Below are 19,795 nucleotides of genomic sequence, written 5' to 3' on the forward strand. Positions count from 1 at the left end.
TTTCTAGTTCCCTGTCTAGAACTTGTAATGCTAATTACTCTTGCCTTTACTTCTCCTTCACATTTCCTATTCAGGATTCAAGGACTTTCTTTCCCCACCTAGAGATAAGAGGTATGCAATTTGGGATTCTTTTAGATATACCCACTGAAGGGGTACTCCAATTGCCACACCCTGCGTCCCTGTTCAGCATGAAGAAGCCAGAGGGGTCTGTGTCCTGATTCCATGTATGGGTAATCTGGGTAACCTCTTCAGAAGATGGTGTGATAAGAATAGGAGGTAGGAATTGGCTAGGCAGTTAGGGTAAAAAGACCCCAAAGAAAAGTAGCCAGTTTCTTGGCTAAAACTCACAATGTCCTTGAGCCTCGAAGCAACATACTCCATTCCAAAGGCCAAAAATGTCAAAAATATTTGGGAGCTTTTATCTAATCCGTAAAAGATTTTAGGGTTACCTCTTCAGAGGAGGAAATGTTAGAGTAGCCAAAAGCCCCATTTAAAAAAAAAATCAGAGAAGGGAAAAAAATGGAGATCTAGTTAAAACATCATTCAATTTTATGTCTTATAGGATTTTTAGTGAGTACAATATTGTATAACTGTGTTAATTCAACTGTGAACCTAAAAATTTAGAGCCAACTTTGAAAGAGATGCAACTCAGCTCTGGAAACTATTGAATATGTCAATGTTGTTGTAATGAAATGCTTCTTTTAATTATGTGGTTTTTAAATAAATTTTTAAAAAGAAAAATATTATTTGATGATAAATAAACATAAAGCTCTGAAGAACTTTCATAAGCTTATGAGGCCCCAGGTAGATGAGAAAAGGCCATGTAACAGACAGAACCACAGTGCACACCACTCCAGGAATCTTTCCAAATGCACTTGGAGAAGCAGGGCCTTTGGCACATTTCTGTGCTGAGGTAGAATCAAGCTAACCTAGAGCTTCACCACATAAGAACTGCGTGCTTCTAGGGAAGCCATTTAATTTCTCTATACTTAAAACTTCTCATTCATTTTTTGTATGAAATACATAAAAATTAAATAAAAATTTAAAAGCCTTCTCATTTATAAAATGGAGACATATGGGGGCTTCCATGTCTCAGGGGAAAAAAGCTCAGCAGATAAAAGCAATGGCCAGTCTCAGGGGATCTGACGCCCTCTTCTGACCTCCGTCAGCACTACACGACACGGGTGCACTTATATCCATGCAGGCATAACACTCATACAGATAAAATAAAATAAATATTTTAAAATGAAGACATGAGTGACACATCTATGGTAATCATGTCTGTAGATGTCTTGGTCCACATAAGAACTCTGACAATGGCTTACCTCCCTACCCACTTTCCTTCCTTCCTTCCGTCCTTCATTTTCTACACATTTAACCATCATCTCAAGATTACCATTCAGCCAATTTAAAAAAAATTATTTATTATTTTTATTTTATGTGTATGAGTGTTATGCCTACATGTAGGTAAGTACAGCCGTGTCGTGCAATGCCTGTGGAGGTCAGAAGAGGTTGCCAGATCCCTGGGACTGGAGTTGTGGACAGTTGTTAGCTGCCATGTGGGTGCTGGGATTCGAACCCAGGTCTTCTGCAAGAACAACCAGTGTTCTTAACGTCTGACCCATCTCTCCAGTCCCTCAGCTATTATTTTAATAAATAATTACTGAGTGAATGCCCTCTTTATGCCAAGAAGGCATAAAGAGGAATTCAACTGAACCAAAGACTGAAAATCTCAGAATTCACAGAGAGTTCGTCCTAGTACTACAGAGAAATGTTTAAGAAAAAGTACACAGGCCGGGTCTGGCTGAAGCACATCTCCGATATGTATGGGGCAGCAATCTTAGACGAGGGACAGGAAAACCTGCACAGGTAAGCAACATCAGCAGAGACTGGAATACAGTACGGGAGAGGGGCCTGGGATTACATGGGGAACCCAGAGCAAGTCTGGCACATTCCAGAATAGCAGGCAGGCTGGAAGGCAGATGGGAGGTGCAGAAGATCCCAATGGGGGATGGGATCAGATAGGTAGGATGGAGCAGGAAATGGGGGGGCCTCTCTGGCCACAGTGGAATTCTGGGTTCAAGTCTGCTTTGCCAAGATGGGAAGGAAACAGAGGGTTTTGATGAAAGCTGTGGCACGAAGATCCCTTCTTTTAAAACATCACACCACTGGTATGTGAGAGCACCCGGGTGAGGGGGAGACCACCACCGCCTCAGGAAGCAGGGCAGGTGATGAAGGTGTGGCATGTACTTGTAACTCTTCCACATCTAGCCTAAGACAAAGTAACTTCACAACGAAGGTATTTTCTTTCATACCAAGTTGAATTTACAAAGGAACGAGCTCTGGAAAGGAAAAGGTACCGTTTAAATGATCAAAGTTCTTTTACCCATCACTTAACTAATAAGCATACTGGGTTACTTACAGGAATATGGATGAGGGTTACCTTCAGGAGCATGATTAATTCAAAGGCAGCTGCATCGCCACAATCCCCACTACAGCAGATATGACAGCTCAGCTCAAGAAGCTCCCTGCCCAAAGCCCAGAGCGCTCATTCCACAGTCGGTCCTACCCTACCCAGCAGTTCCTCACTGCAGACATAACTTGGGTCACAGGCCTACTTGGTTTCTGACGCAGATGAATCAACAACTAGGTACAACTGGTTTGCTGATTCTCTTGACCACAGATGGTAGGAATGTATTTCATCAAAACTAAAATTAAGAAATAAAAAAGAAAGATACTAGAAGGCCAGATGCAAACCTGTAAGTTCAGCACTTGGGAAGCCTGCCTGGGATATATAGCAAGACCCTGTCACTAACAAACACTAGATACAAATTTATTTTTTACTGGTACCCCTAGCTGTCCTGTAATTTGCTATGTAGACCAGGCTGGCCTCAATTTTATAGAGATCCACCTCCTCTGCTGGGATTAAAGGTGTGTGCCACCATACCCAGCTACAAGTTTATTTTTAAAGGAAAATCTCCAATAGAAATAATTTTAAGGAAGATAAAAGCAAATGGCTCTGATTGAAACACAACTTACAAATTTAGAGGAGCTGCTGTGGCTTAGAGCTAGAGCTCAGGCCTAGCATGCCTAGCCCTGGATTCAATCTCCAGTACCAAAAATAAACTAGTAAACAAAGTTCACAGTGTTTGAAAAGCACAGTTTAGGATTTCTGTCCTGTGGACCTAGAAATCCTACTTTCTGAAGAGACTTCTTACATACTCGACACTGTGATGGCGAAGAAGCTCACCTATAAATGGAATGGAAGCCAAGGAGTCCGCCGGGGGACTGGCACTTGAAGCCTTCCTTTCCTCCATCCTTTTCATGTGGACCTCTCTGCGAGCATCGTTAGGCAGCCAGCATGTGGCATCTGAGCCAGTCTCTTGGTCATTCACTGCCAAGATGTAAGACTGATGTCTCAAAGGCTGGGGTGTCTGGCGACCGGAGGGAGGTTTTTCTCTTAAGATGACAGATTCTTTATTATCTAACACATCTGGCTGCTGAATCTCGGCTTCCTGTGAATTTACATCTCCATTCCCTGGGCTGGTAGATAATTCTAAATTGTTCTCATTGCTCTGTGGGCAAGTCTTAGCAGAAGTTCCGGGTGATGATGGGGATTTCTCAGGCTCCCGTTGGTGATCTGGGGTGCTTTCAGGCCTGAGCCATGTCTGCTGGCTCAGTAGGCCGTGCTGATGCACGTGATTTACGGGCCTTTGGTCTTTTATGGAAACCAATGAGTTCTGGCTGAAGGGTGGTTTTGAGACAGGTGGAGAAGGCGCTTTCAGGGAATTACTTCGAACTTTCACAAGTGGGGACCTGTCCTGTGAAATAGCCCGTGGCAGTGACATCCCGCCAGCACTTTGACAGTTTCTGCTGGAATGCAGGGATTTTGTATCTGGAGGAATCTTTTTCAACTGTGACCCCACCCCTCTTCCAATCATTCGCCTGTTATCATTATTCACAATGCTTGGAGCCACAGTCAAATTCGAACCCCGGAAAGGTTTGTGAATTTCTTGCTGCCGGTGTCTTTCATAAATACCTCGCCTATCATCCTGTTCAGTAAACCCACTCCACTTATAAGTCTGTTTTCGCTCCCCATTTGAGTCGGATACTGGACTTTCAGAGTTGGCGTTTTCTGCAGTTTCACGCTGTCCCTCAATGTAATCCCACGAGTGAGTCCTATGATTACTGAAACTAACAGATGCCGAGGCCAGCGCTCCCTGAGACGCACTTCTTGGACAATACTTCATCAGCACGGAATCCTCCAGCCTTTCCTGAGACACACTGCGCTGCCGGATCTGAACAGACTGGGGCACTCGATCGTGAGAGGTGCTCCGACGTCGTACCTGCAGAGTCGGTCGGGTGGGGACCACCTGGTTATAATCTGTTGTGCTCTGGGATGCTGCTCTTAAGCTGTCCAATCTTTCCTGAATCGTCCGGCAGCCTATGTGCAGTCGTCTGTTATCGATGTACTCTTTGTAAGTCTTATAGTTTTTCCAGTCTATGTGCTGATGGGAGCTCGGGGAATAGTGATTGACAGGCACCGAAGGAGAATCCACAGTTTGAGTCCTACTGCTTGAGATTCCCTCGGAACGACCACTGTAATTTCCAGACTTGAGCAAAATTCCAGAAGGTTCTAATGATCTGGAGCCTGCAGTCTGATGAGTCAGACGGGCGGTGGGAACTGATGATGGCGACGTGGTTCTCGACACTGTTTTTAAAGAGACCTGCTCACCGACACCAAACCTGACTTCTTCGGTTCTGTGCGAAGGACCCGTGTGGTTGTTCCTATTGGACAGCACGTCGACGACCTTCTCAGAAGGCACAATGACAGTCCTCACGCTTTCATTGCAAACACACACGGCTGTGTTTGATTTTGCAACGTCCGTTGGTGATGGAGGCACTTGGATTTCCATTCTGTAGGCCCTGCCAGGTTGGGTCAGGACTGGTGTACTGGTCTGCTGTTTGTTCAATAATAAGTTTGGAGGAGCTATTTCAACCGGCTGTGCCGCAGCTGAAGGAGCAGACGGCGGCCAGGGGTAGCAGACCGCTGGAGGCTCAGGTATGTTCCGGGCATTGCCGCTGTAAGCTTCGTTGCCTTTCAGGTAGGCGTCTTGAGAATAGGCCTGGGTGGAAACCAGAAAACACTCACTGCACAGGCAAAAAAGAACAATAATTTTCATGCTTGCAGTTCGGGACTGCAAACTAAGTGAGCCCTGCCCTATTCCTAAATTATGCTCACTATAAAATGCATGCAAAATACAACATAAGGGTACTTTACAAAGTTATTCTTGTAGAAATCAAATAAATTTTAGAATGTGCCACAAATACAAACTGCAGTTGTTTTCTCAAAAGGTGTGAGACCTATCAAATTTTCCCTAACCAATGAGATGTAGCTGCTTCTAAAATCTCCCCATTCAAGCTTTAAGATTTTTCAGCCGTTGACAGGTTAAATGGCTGCCTAATAAATCCCAGCAAAGGGATATTCTTGGCGTCTGGCAGGGAGATGGTAAAAATATTAAAAGTCTTATCCAAATACATCTTCCTTTAAGTACTAATACTATAATAAATTAAACATAATTTATTAAAATGGTTTGTCAAGTAACCATTAGAGAATTTTTAATAATCCATCTTAGTAAGTTAAGCCCTTAAACAGTTATGCCAAATATTTTAATAGTTAAAATAAGTGAATGTACATGTTTAAGAAATTAAGTACATACATATTAAAAGCAGAAAAACATGAAAAAGGCAGTTCATCTTTCTGAATATAATTTAAATCTTTTATTTTAAGCTAATGCAGAAATTACTTTGTAGATATTTATTTTGTCTCTTTTACTTATAAGGCATTTTTTCTATCACTAGCAGACATGCATTATAAAATTATCTAGCAATGCTTTTGAGAATTTAAGAACAATTGAAATTAGTGAGATTCCACACAAAAGAGTTCATCAGTGCAACACAGGAGTATGGCTCGGCAGTTAGGCATGGTAACATAACATCCCTTCTCAAAACAAGCTGAACTCAAGACAATCAGCACATCCTGTCTTTGCACTACACAGCCTGCAAGGCTCAAGTGCAGCTGCCAAAAATGGCAAAGTATTAGGGAAAGGGAGAGGGTAAGATACTTAAAAAATACAGATGCAGATAAATATTGTGCTTTAACAGCAGTTATGTATAGGATACAAACAAAAATCAAGCATAAAGAAGGAAAACCATACATCACACTCTGCAAATTAGTAACAGAAGGAAAGCAAGCTCACAGTCTTAAACAGGTTGGCTTATTATAAATCTCTATGAAACATGACTTGAAAAGCAAGGAATGGCTATTGTGCGTCTCTTACCAGTGCTGTGACATCCTTTGTAAACTGTAGCTAGCAGGAAATAGGAAAACATAGCACAAGCTGCTTACTAAAGACAGAACCATGTTGTCACATTGATGCTGGAAACGGCAAGCTAAAACTACATCTATACTGATTTCTCTGGAAGGTACCAAGAGAAGTAAAGGGCAGTGAGGCATAAAGAGGAACTTCTGTACCCCTTCTGAGCATCTCTTTCATAGGCTTTTATGTGGTTCTTATTTGATTTGTTTACCACTCTTGAAAGCAGAATACATCTGGTGACACATCCCTGATAGACACTTTCTTCAACATGCACTGCTGTCTGGTAAATGTGCCACCAAGCTTCCCTTCAACATGAGCAGTGCTGATGCCTCTCATTTCCCCTGAGCAGCTCCAGAACACGAAATGAATACACTATTATGCATTTAAAAATTCATACAACCTCTTCCTTCCCTGGTAAATCAGAGCACAACCACAAGCTATCAGCTGACTACAGCTACCTCTGCTGTCTGATTGGGGGGAAATAACTCTTTTGTTAAGTAAATTTTGCTCAAAAATTAAGATCTTTCAGCATTACATGATTATAGTGTTTCATTAGTTTATGAAATAACTGACTACACATAAAAACATTAATTGCGTCCAGAATAAAGCTTATAGTGGCAATGAATATTGAAGAACATAGCCCGGAATATGGTGGGAAATAAAAGCCAAGTCTACAAAAGAAAACACGCACACTGTAATATTTTTATGGCATGAACACCATCAATCAGAACATGTAGTTTACACCTTGGGTCTGTGCGTGGACATAACAGGCTTTTTCATGTTGATTATGCCCTCGCTCTTCTGTGACAGGAAGTGTCTGAAAGAGAAGCATCCTAGACTGCCTTATGCCGTACCTCCTACAGCTGTTTGCGTGCTCTTGTTACATGCCAGCTAAAAGGGAGAGCTGGTCCCCAGAGCCAGAGGTGTGGGCAAGTTGGTAAGCTTCTGAAAATCTAGACTAGAACACATTGTGAAACTTGAAGAGAAAATACAAAGCCACCCGAAACCACCCCCAGAGGTTTTAACACGCTTGGGAAACACTGTTCTATAATTTAAAGGTAACTATTCAAATTTGGAGAGGAATATTATCTACTGAATACATAAAAACTTTTATATTCTTTCTTTTAATATTTTATTATTTTTTGTTTTATGTGTATGTGTGTATTGCCATTATGTATGTAAGTACACCAGTGTCATGCAATGCCCGCAGAGGACCGAAGAGGCTGTCAGAGCCCCTGGAACTGGAGTTTCAGACAGTTGTTAATTGCTATGTGGGTGCTGGGATTCAAACCCGGGTCTTCTGCAAGAAGAGTCAGTGTTCTTAACCGCTGAGCCATCTCTCCAGCCCTGTATTCTTTATAAATATCTAAAAACTCCTTTATAGAAATTCTAAACACTAAATTTGGGGCTGAATGCTAGTCCAAAATCCATGGAGAAATAACAGCACCTTAAGGTCACTGTAGTTCAACATATCTCACTGGCCAGTTAGGGTCATACCAGAGAAAAACTCGGGACTATGTATGGCAATTCTGAGTGGAATGACACGTGACCCAAGTTCCAAATAATATTGCGAAAGAAAATTAGGAATAGACAATGCTCAGTTACAAAATGTTTTTCTCCCATGATACCTAAGGAATGCTTGAGACTACATCAGATAGGAAGTATTCACAGGGGTGGGTAATCTGCAAAGGATCAAAATATGCAGTTCTTTGAGATTAATGAACATCAATACTGAGAAATGATTTTACAGTCTCAGAAGACAGAACTGAGAATTCTAACTTGCTTGTGTCTGTGGCTGTGTTGTGCTTTCTCTGTGAGCTTGGTTACATGGTATGAAATCCTTCATCAGGGTCCAACCTATTGGGGAATCAGTCATCAGGGTCCAACCTATTGGGGGATCTCTGAATTATCATTGGACATCAATTAAATGGCAAGAAGAAAAATATTTAAACAATTTATTCTTATATAATGATGCCAATTTATATCTTTACATAATGATATCAAGCCATCCTATATTAACAAATTTACCTGAAGGCCAGGCGTGGTACATGAATCTTTAATCCCAGCACTCTGGAGGCAGAGGCAAGTGGATCTCTATGAGTTTGAGGTCAGACTGGTCTATATAGCGAGTTCTATGACATCCAGAGTCACACAGATAAACCCTTTCTCAAAACAAAAAACAAAAACAGAAACAAAACAAAAAAGTTTGCCTAGAATTATATGACCATTGCCATCAATGTCATTAAGAATTGCTTCTTTAGCTATAAATACATATTTTTAAAATTTTAAACCCCAAATGAACACTTTACAATAGATATAGGTGGTTTTGATGGATACAGACAATTATTTTCCCAAAACAGAGTACAGCCAAAAAGCTTATGCCATTGGTTGTTTTCACTTAGCCCATTAAAAATATTTTAAGCCAGGTATGGTGGTGCACGCCTTTAATCCCAGCACTTGGGAGGTAGAAGCAGGTGGATCTTTGTGAGTTTGAGGCCAGCCTGTCTACATAGTGAGTTCCAGGAAAGCTGGGGCTACAGGGAGACCCTGTCTCAAAAAGACAAAATAATAATAATAATAATAATAATAAATTAATATATTTTAATATTTTTATTTTATGTATATGAATGTATTGCCTATATGTGTGTATGTATGTGTGTAAGTGTACCCATGTCATGCAATGCCCATGGAGGTCAGAAGAGGGCACTAGATTTCCCTGGAACTGGAATTATAGATGGTTGTTAGCTGCCACGTGGGTGCTAGGAATTGAACCTGGGTCCTCTGTTAAGAGCAGCCAGTGCTCTTAACTGCTGAGCCATCTCTCCAGCCCCCATTTAGCCCTTTTAAAAATATTTATTTTGGTCTTTTGAGACAGGGTCTCCCTGTAGCCTCGGCTGGTCTGGAACTCACTATGTAGACCAGGCTGGCCTTGAACTCAGAGATCCTCCTGCCTCTGTCTCCCAGGTGCTGGATTGAAGGGCATGCACCACTGCGCTCGGCTTGGCCCCTTTTTAAAATACCGCCCACCCTCTTTCTTGGACTCTTTACTCTTGTACTAATTTTTATATCTCATGGTGGTTTAAAAGCTTGTACTTTAGGGGCTGGAGAGAAGGCCCAGTGGTTGAGAGCACTGAGGTTGCAGAGGACCCAATTTCGATTCCCAGCACCCACATGGCAGCTAACAACTGTCCATAACTCCAGTTCCAGGGGATCTGACCAACACCCTCTTCTAACCTCGAAGCATGACATGAGTGCACTTGCATACATGCAGGGAATATGCTCATACACATTAAATAAAAATAAATAAAAGCTTGTACAGAATAGCAGCAGCTCTGTTTACCTATCAGATAAAAACATCAAATGTGCTGGGGGCAAGGTGGTGAAAGTGAACCCACGGAACTCTTCATCTGAGATTTGAATTGTGAAGTCATATTAGGTACCATTAATAAACATTAATAGTTTGGATGTTAAGTATAGAAACCATGCTGAATAGTACCTAAATGATCATGAAGAAATTGTTCAGAGCACTTATTTTTAAATGTTATTTATTTTTATTTTATGTGCATGAGTCTTTTTTGTAGCAGCTATGTGGGTCACATGCCTGCAATGCCTGAAGAGGCCAGCAGAGGGCATCAGAGGCTTACAGACAGCTGCTAAGTCACCATGTGGGTGTTGTCAACTGAACCCTGAGCAGCCAGTACTCTTCCCTGCTGAGCCAGCCATCTCTTCTGCACCCTCAGAGAAGTTTTTAGTAGTCACATCAAATCCACTTTTACCATGCTTATACTAGTTAATGGTTTTGTTTTGTTTTGTTTTTTTTAAAACAAAGCAGGGTGTGGCCTGGTCTACAAAGAGAGTTCCAGGCCAGCTGGGGCTATAGGGAGACCCTGTCTCAAAATGAGCACCCCCTCCCAAAAATTGAGTATGGTGGCACATGCTTGCAATTCAAACACTTGGGAGGCGGAACAGGAAGAATCAAGAGTTCAAGGCCATCCTTAGCTCCATAATGAGTCTGAGGCTAGAAAACAAATTAAATGCTCTGCAGAGTAAAGAGATAAAAATTCTTGCCTACACTAGTTCATCTTTAACTAGCTAACTTAACGCCATCATCTATGAAAAAGGTAACAGTAATCTCATGTCTACAGCATGGCAGAACTCAAGTTCCCCACGCAAGCAGCCTGTGAACATGGTCAGCCGCACTGTGCAGCTTGATTTAGTGACTAACAGACAACCTCCAACTGGGAAACAAAACTGTTTTGATTTTAAATAAAATGAATGCTTTTATTTTGTTAATGATCCCTTAAAATTATGAGTCTAAGACATCATAGACTAGAATATTTTTAGAAAATACAGCTCAAATGATGCCCAGGAGCCCTATCACTAGCACGGATTTAAAAACAAGAAATTAATCTTAATTTTACTTCATGCTTTTCAATGCCACTGTCATCTATAATATGTGAAATCTATCATTACAGTCTCATCTTTCTATAAGCCAGGTTTTAAACCAACTAAATTTCCTGTGCCACCTCTTAAGAGATGAGCTGAGCATTTTGGGGACAATTTGGTCCATGCATCATCTCAAGAAGCAAAACCTCCACAAACTACCTAATGTGCTGTTACCCAGACAAGCCTGGCATCTCCAGAGGGAAATGATTTTCACAGTGGCTATCAAAATGCTTGTGTCACTTTACAATGAATATACAGTATCACAGGGACAAATGCATCTTTAAAAGGTTATCTCTTGAGTAACACGTTGAAGATCAGTGTGAGTACTTAGGCAACTTCTGAAGGCCCTTGTGAGATATTTTAACTACCTAATCTGCACCAGAGACAAAGTATTTATATATAAGGCTAAAAAACCCCTCCTGTGCATATTTATAACAGCTCCAAAAATAACACCTGTAGATAATTCCACAAAATTATGCTTCAGAAGAGCTGCTACATCCTAAAGTCCTTCATAGAACAATGTCTCTTACATATTAATTAAATGTTACATAGACACTCTTTATTTCCTAATGAATTAAAATGTGAGTTAAAGCTAGGTATAAAAGTAGAGTTTTCTTTTATTACTAAGGGCATGCACTTTTAATTTATAACTAAAATAACTTCTAAAACATGTCTTAAAAAATAATTTCATGGTGCTGGAGAGATGGCTCAGCAGTTAAGAGCACTGACTGCTCTTGCAGAGGACCCAGGTTCGATTCCCAGCACCCACATGGAGGCTACGAACTGTCCAGGGGAATCCGAAGCTCTCTTCTGACCTCCACAGCATTGCATGACATGGGTGCACTCACATATATGCAGGCAATACACTCATACACATTAAATGAAAATAATAAATAAAAATATTAATAAATAAATAAATTTCACATTAGAGTCCACCATAACCAATACTGGTGAGTCTATGTCTGCTCATGTCATCCCTATATTTACAACACTTGGTACTCTTATCTATACTTACTGTAAATAAAATAGAAGGTACATTAACCTAATTTACCACTGATCATACCATTTCACTAAGTGGTTTTCTGTCCTTCCTCTATCATACAACAGACAGTGATGGAATTCTCTATTCAAGTCCCAACGTAGAAAGTTAGGCAGTCTGTACAACGAGCCAGTTCCTGTTCCCAGTAAGGAAGAAGTGCGCTTAAGAAGCCGATTCTGTGTTCAAGTCTTCAGACCCTAGCCCTCACTACATCCATACAGCACCTCTAAGGACTTTGCATCCACAGAGCATTAGAGAAGGGTCTACTTCCAGTCCAGTGACTCGGAGCCATGGGCTTCGCTCACAGAGCTGTCACTCCGTTACTATACGCAATCATCTGAATATGAATCTACAACTACCTCTCTATATGCCCAAGAAAACTCCTGCAGAGCAACATCTTCCTTGGGCCTCCCCAGCCCCAGATGGTGCACCTAAGAAGACTGTTCTGTGATCAGTAACAGGTCGTTCCTAGCAAAGCCAGTGTGCCTTAAAGAGTTGAGCTCCATGGATTTCAGTTGAGTTTACATTTTATATGTCAGTGAATAAACGGAATCAGTATGGCTTTCTTTAGTGACTTGTTTTAAATTATTTAAACTCTTAATTGGCATAAATTCAAACTATGTTCCGTGTTTGGTTGAACTTCGCTGTAAGTGAAAAGCAGTCACTGAAAGGAGGCTGTGCTGCTCCCTGCATCTGTTGCTGGGCAACGTGTAGGTGAAAGGGCTTTGCTCACCATCTGAAAAGTCCACTGAAAGTATTTTCTTAGTGAAATTTATATTTTGATCATCTTTTTACCTTCAGTAATATTTAGGCTTAGGACGTAAATATTCCATTAAACTCATTTCCTTTCTAAAAGTAGCAATTTTTTTAGATCAAATGCTTAGGTTTTCAACTACGTTGTTTCATTTCCTCAATATATTTCCTATGAAGCTGTATCTGCCACTCACAGTGACCCTCTAAAGGAATGAGTTAGTTCTGTTAACAAAACTGCTAGGTCAATTTATAACAGAAATATTTGTAAGAAAATTAAGGAACAACCTTCATAAAACTTCTATCATATTAAAAAAAAATCCTAATTCCTAAGAAGATGCATGTACATCCTGAACTTTGGTCAAAGACCCCTGTGATGCAGTTTGGCCAAACGCTCCAGAAGTTTTTCCTAAGGGGTAGCATTAAGAGCTCACTTAGAACTAGAAAACATTCTCATATCACTTAACTCTAAATAGTCAAAAATAAGCCTCTTTGATTTTCTAAAAGGTAGGAAATTTCAAATTCTGCGAAATAAACCAGGGAAGCTTTTACTTCTAGAAACTTTTTTTGATGCAATTCACCTTCATTTCAGAATTATTTTTATTGATATTCATGTTTACAAAATAATTGACATTTGAATAAAACTTACCACTTGGAGAATATCTTCATCTTTTGGCATAACACTGAGTTCCAATGTTGTATCACTGAAATTGAACACACATATATTATCAAAGGAGGAGGGAGTGTAAGAAAAATTTAATTAAAAAAAACTCAGAAATGTTTTTAAATTGTTTAGGAGTCTATTTATTAATCTTTACTTTCAAAACCAAATCAAAAGAAAGAAAGTCAGTACTACACAGGCAAGTAATGCACAAAAGAAGGTACCCTCGTGTGTTTGTGCTGTTCGTACTCAGGTACATCATCTCTACAGTGTGCTGCCTATCCAAAAATACAGAGCGTGTTATAGCAAATAGTTCCAGGAAAAATTCATAGCAACATCAGAATACAAGTCTTTATTGTTTTATTTAAGCCATAAGAAAAATTACAGACTTTTATCACACAGCCCATATAACAACTTAAAACTTACTAGCACAAAGCTGGGCGTGGTGGCGCAGAGGCAGGAGAGATATCTGTGAGTTCAAGGGCATGGTAGAGACAGAGGCAGGCGAATATCTGTGAGTTCTAGGCCAGTCTGGTCTACATCTTGAGTTCCAAGACAGCTGGGGCTACAGGAAGACTCTGTCTCAAAAAGACAAAAAAAAAAAAACAAACCTCAAACAAACAAACAAAAAACTTACTAGCACAAAATAACCAAAGCTCTTCTATTCTCTTCTATTTGCTGTTGTGGCTGTTTTTAAGATCTGGGGACTGAACTATAGCTTCTACAACTGAGCTATCCATAGTCCCTCAAATTTAATGCTTTAAGCAACTTTAAACATATCCTCATTTTTTCAAATATTCTGTCTTGGCCTCAGAGGTAAGAGAAATTCATCACCATTACTAAAATGACTCATCTTTAACAAGTGTAACAGCATCATCCTAACTGGTTTTATCCCCATGATTTAACTTCAGAACTTTACAGGAACAACTTAGTCTTTTCATTTAGGCACTGTGAATTTCTGTTACATGTGACAGGGAAGGTCTCTGATTTAAGAAGCTGCAAAGGGAGCATCTGCCAGGCCTGGATTTTGTCCCCAGTACAGGAAAAAAAGCAGAGAAGGATGGAGGGAGGAAAGCGCAGGGGGACATTAAACTTAATCCTGTGACCTGGATTCAGATACAGCAAGGATAGTCCTGAAACAGCACTGTTTAGATGGAGAGAGTCCCATCTAAACAGTCCTATTTCCCTCTAATGTACTCCAAAGACTAAGAAACAATCCAGCACAAAGTAGAAAAAAGTCCCAAATTCAGTCAATTACCTGTGTCTCTTTTTGGTAGATTTGAGCCATTCTTTTTAGGTTCATAAATTCTAGGAAGATAGCAAACCACTGAGAACTACAGGTCTAAACATACTTAACTAGCAACAATGGAGGACCCTGTATTTCAATATTCGGAGTTAGTAAAAAAATACATACTGAGCCGGGTGTGGTGGCACACGCCTGTAGTCCCAGTACTCGGGAGGCAGAGGCAGGCAGATCTCTGTGAGTTCAAGGCCAGCCTGGTCTACATAGTGAGTTCCAAGACAGCTGGGGCTACAGGGAGACCCTGCTTCAAAAAGACAAACAAACAAACAAACAAACAAAAAACATACTGATGTATAGGAAAACCCTTCTAAAAATTTCCATGCTAACGCACTGCAGCACCTCAGTGGTTTTGGCTGCTTTATCTATTTGCTGCCAACTGTAGACAAGAGTGCAATTTTCTAAAAGATAATAAGAGAATTAAAAAAAAAAAAATCCACACCTTTGGGATGGTCTGCATAGCAAGTTCCAGGCCACCTGGGGCTACACAGTAAGACTGTCTCAAAAAACAAAACAACCTGCTGGGCATGGTGGTGCACATCTTTAGTACCCAGCACTCGGGAGGCAGAGACAGGCAGATCTCTCTGAATTCAAGGCCAGCCTGGTCAGTGAATCCAGGCCAGTTGTGAGACCCTGTCTCAAAAAGAACCCCCCCTCCCAAATTCAAAACAATAAAAACCCTCTTCTCCCCCCGCCTCCACCCTAAAAACAAAAAAAACAACCAACCAGCATCTCTAATTTTCAAATTACTTTTATTGGCTGAAAAGTTGAGCCTATCACTCTTGTGTTATTACTCTGGAAAACCTACAACTGTAATAGGCAAATTATGTAGATTTAGGAGGAAGCAAAGATTAAGCTGCATTTCAGTGTGCTGGTGCTTTTACAGTGATCTCAGTTACTGGGAGGAAGGGCAACCGTGGGCAGCTCTTCCGCTACCTCCATCATCAACATTAGATTTAAGAGATTTGTTTTCTCTAAGAATTTTATTAGATGTTTATAAATATCAGAAAGAACATTCTGAGATCAAGTAATCATGACATCTAATTGTAAAAAAACAAAAAAACAAAAAACCTCACATAGGTAGAATAGATAACTATAGCACAAACTGCTTTAGACATGACTAGAGACCCTTGATAAAAACCTTTAGGGGCTGTGGAGAGAGCTCATCCAGAGAAGTGTGTGCTAGGCAAGCATAAAGCCTCGACTGCCAGAAGTGGTAATGTGCACTCATGATCCCTGGGCTGGAGAGGGGGTAACAGGAGATCATTGGCCAGCCAGTCTTGTCTAATCGGTGAGCTCTAGGCCAAGAGAAACCCTCCTCAGAGGAGGTGCACAGTGCTCCTGAGGGTGACACTCAAGGCTGTCCTTTCGCCTCCATACTCATGTGTATGCACTGTCCCACACACTTAAAAACAAAAACCCAAAATTTTATAAAATAAAGAACTTCAGTTGAATTATAGACAGGAAAGTAAAGCTAAAAGGAACCATTAGTTAATCCAAAAGTGGATTTGAATCTGGGGAACCCCTTAGAACAGAGATATGATCTGGAATAACACTCAAACTCATGACATATTCTTTACAGAAACCCAACATTGTGACCTCTTTGACTTTGGAATCTTTTAAGTTCTGTTACTCAAATTTTTTTAGGTATGCAGATAAAAGAAACTGAGTAAGACCAAATTTCCTTTGTGATCCCACAGATAGTCACTCTACAAATATGTATTTACCTCTTTTTAAAATTTGTTTTTATTTTATGTGTATAAGTGTTTTGCTTACATGTATGTAAACGCACCCATGTATGCAAAGAGGCCAGAAAAGGGCATTGGATCCCCTGGAACTGGGGATTCAGACAACAAAGTTGTTAGGCACCATGTGGGTGATGGGAACCAAACTCTGGTCCTCTGCAAGAGTAGCCAGTGCTCCTAACCACTGAGCCGACTCTGCAGCCCCAATATATATTTACCTTTAGAGCTCAAAATTCTATTACTCTGTAGAATAAGGCAAAAGATTAAAAGAGAGTATCTTGCTGAACTGCTAAAACAAATGAATAAATTTAAGCCGAGAATTTTATTCAAAAAGACTGTTCAGTAAAATACATTTTAAAGGTATCTCAGTAAGAGATTAAAAAAAAAAGTATGCATTTATAAAAATGTGTGCCTTTCAAATCCCAAAGGTCTGGCATGGAGAACCTGACAATTTATAAACAAGGCCACTAAGGGCTCAGGTGCTGCAGCCCAGCAGCACGGGATGCATTATCTGTACAGCAAAGTTCTGCATCACCACAGCTCCTTACAGGAATGCAGCACTGTATGACACCTACTTGCTCTCTAGATTTTAGCCAAAATTAATCATGTTTCAGGAATCTTACCTGTTCTGAATTAGCGCAATTACTTGGGAATAGGTCTTTCCTATGACACTCTCTCCGTTGACTTTTATAATTCGATCACCTTCAAAGAAGAGTAAAAGAAAAGAAACAAAAAGGCAAAAAAAAAAAAACAAAAAAAAAAAAAAACAACAAAAAAAAAACACATGAGGAACTCCAAAAGAATTCAATTTTGAGTTATGAAATAGCTCCTGAGACTGTCCCTGCCTTCCAATTCTGTGTTGGTGACACAGGGGATCAGTCCCTGAGGGCCCTGTGAATGCCAGACAAGCACTTGCTGGCAAGCACTTGAGTTCCACCCCCAGCCCCAACAATGTCATTACTTTTAATATCTACTTGTTTATTTTTATAATATTTTATTTATTATTTTTATTTTATGCATATAAGTGCAGCCTGAATTAAGTGCAATGCCTGTGGAGGTCAGAAGAGGACATCAGATCCCCTAGAACTGAAGTTATAGACGGTTCTTAGCTGCCATGTGGATGCTGGGTTCAGCACTTAACCACTGAGTAATCTCTCCAGGCCCTTACTTGATTTTTTTTTTTAAGTACCTACTACAAAAATTAATCTAACTTCTGACAGATCCAACTTCTTACAAAGTCTAGTGACATTCTAAATAAGAATTCTAGATACTGATGAACTCAGAAACTTCCAATGATACAGTCAGGTGAGTACAGCATCCTACTCACAACCTGTAAGTTGTTTTCTGAGCTGCTGCAGTTCTGATCCCTCCTCCACTTACCTGGTTATTTCTGGGAAGGAAAATCATTCATCTGGTTAAAGACCTCATTGTCTTTACTTCTTCAGTGTCATCTAATTTTATTCAGTGAGGTTTTCTTTCAGTGCTCTTCCAATCTATATATTTGGCTAACTGCTGGTGTCTGTGGAAATAACTTTTCTGGGAATGCCTTCTGTTACAACTGGAAATTTTGCCTAAGCTTGTAACCAAAGTTAACCCTATATTTTGAAATCATTTAACACAATCTATTCAGTCCGCCTTCCTACTGTGTAATCAGCTTATTTAAATCTAGGTAGCCTTTAGGAAAACAATGTAAACAGTCTTAGGAGACCTTGGGCTCCTCTTGTAATCAACTTTTACAAGCTAAGCTAAACACACAGCTTTAATCTTAAACAGTGTTTCCTATTTCTCCCTTATGACCCTTCCTTATCCCCAATCCAGAACCATGTTTACGTGCATGTGCATGTGGAGCCATGCTGCAAGCAGGAGCACTGAGCACAGTTATGCCCAGCTTGTACTGCTAACAGCATGAGGGACTAGGGTGAAAACATCTGTGGTTTTGTATGCTGTTCTAGGTCAGCAGGGGTCTGAAAAGGGAAATTCTTCCCTGATAGACAAGGTTCCTCATTTCCTTCAGATGTCATACTGGATATGCTGTTTAAATAAAGAAACAGAGTATGCTCTGAAAACAGATTGGTTCACTCTCAGTTTGGACAGAGTAGGGCTGCCTGTTCAGGTACTGCCACACTGGGTGTCTCTGCCAGAGTCTGTGCTGTAAAACTTGAATACAGTGTATATTTTTACTTTATGCCTATCAATTTGTTATTTTGTTGTAAAAAAGATATTGGATTACTCAGAAAAACTGAGAGGAATAGAAAGAAAAACAAAGGACAGAGAAAGGAAAATAGAAAAAAAATGTGGTTTTGCTGTGCTTAAAGCATTGTCCACTTATATTCTCAACTTTGCAACATTTGGAATATGACATGACACATTCTATCTAACAGAATCATACATATTGTACATGTTAATGATATTAAAATTAGAGTTATAATGAAAAAGATGATTACAATGCATCCTAGCAAATCTTGGCAATGACACCGCTACTTATTTGTAGATAAAAATATACCTTATTCCAAGGGGAGTAAAAGAAGTTTTCTGTTGATTCCTAGTTTAAATTGTTTTATGGATAAAAACATGAGAAAAGAACAGAGTTTGCTAATCTTTGCTCTTAATTTAATTTTTATTATAGTAAAAATTGAGTTAAGAGGAGATAGTAGTATCAAATTGCTATTATATCCAGCTAAGAAGACCACATCCAGGGGTGCCTGGAAACCTCTGCCATTCTTTGTGCTACAAATTACTTCCTTACTACCTGATTGGGCACTTCCAGAAGCAGGAGATGGCAAGATTATTTCAATAAACAAACAAACAAATAAATAAAGCTCTTTCTAAGTTTGTAATTTTGTAATCCTTTGTAAAAATTCAATGCCTGAAAGAGTTCTTCAAAAGAGCCTCCAAATCTGGGTGTAAACACAAGTGTCCATAATTTATCAAGTTACATTGTTACATACATTCACAGAGTATCAAACATATAACTATCTCAAAACAGTAATTACACATGTGAAGAAAAAGACAGGCATGTAGGATAGAAAAGGGAAAAATACAGAACACAAACATGTAGAAGAAGAAACAAAATAAAAATGAATCCACAAGACACTGAAGATTTCATGGCACCTGTGCACAGTCCAGCCTCAAAAGCAGGTCCTCCCTCTTTAACTTGTTTAACAAATATGGTATCCATTGGTTCCAAACGGTTTCTTTGTTTTCCTATAAAAGAGAGGGGAAAAAAAGGCAGGGGCATGGTTTTATTTTATAGTATTTTATTAAACCTCCAAAGGTAAAATGATATTTGATTGAAACAACAGAGCAGAGATTTTTCATAAACTGCTGAACACACATCCTGAAGTGGATGCTAAAATTATACCGCAGGGTGTTCGTTAACTCAAATATGTACTTGCTTCTTCCATAACCAATGACAACCACAATACTTTTTGATGGTTTCCATTTACGGAGTGTATTCTGTGTAACAGCGACTAT

General features: G+C 39.9%; 1 protein-coding gene across 5 annotated transcripts in view; it reads right to left on the minus strand.

Moving 5' to 3' along the window:
- Arhgap21 (Rho GTPase activating protein 21) overlaps positions 1-19,795 on the minus strand; it is a 154,899-nt gene that overhangs the window by 46,789 nt on the left and 88,315 nt on the right. For 3 of the 5 annotated variants that reach the window (XM_008831731.3, XM_008831729.3, XM_008831728.3), the window contains 5 exons: positions 19,433-19,525; positions 16,945-17,023; positions 13,265-13,319; positions 6,342-6,371; positions 3,251-5,126 (listed from right to left, as the gene is read on the minus strand). In XM_008831731.3, coding sequence (XP_008829953.1) covers positions 3,251-5,126; positions 6,342-6,371; positions 13,265-13,319; positions 16,945-17,023; positions 19,433-19,525 — 2,133 coding nt within the window. The remainder of the gene's footprint in view (positions 1-3,250; positions 5,127-6,341; positions 6,372-13,264; positions 13,320-16,944; positions 17,024-19,432; positions 19,526-19,795) is intronic. The other 2 variants (XM_008831733.3, XM_008831732.3) reach the window with 1 other exon arrangement.

This window comes from Nannospalax galili, unplaced genomic scaffold (genome assembly GCF_000622305.1).
Source record: "Nannospalax galili isolate Female #2095 unplaced genomic scaffold, S.galili_v1.0 scaffold14, whole genome shotgun sequence".
NCBI lineage: Eukaryota > Metazoa > Chordata > Mammalia > Rodentia > Spalacidae > Nannospalax > Nannospalax galili.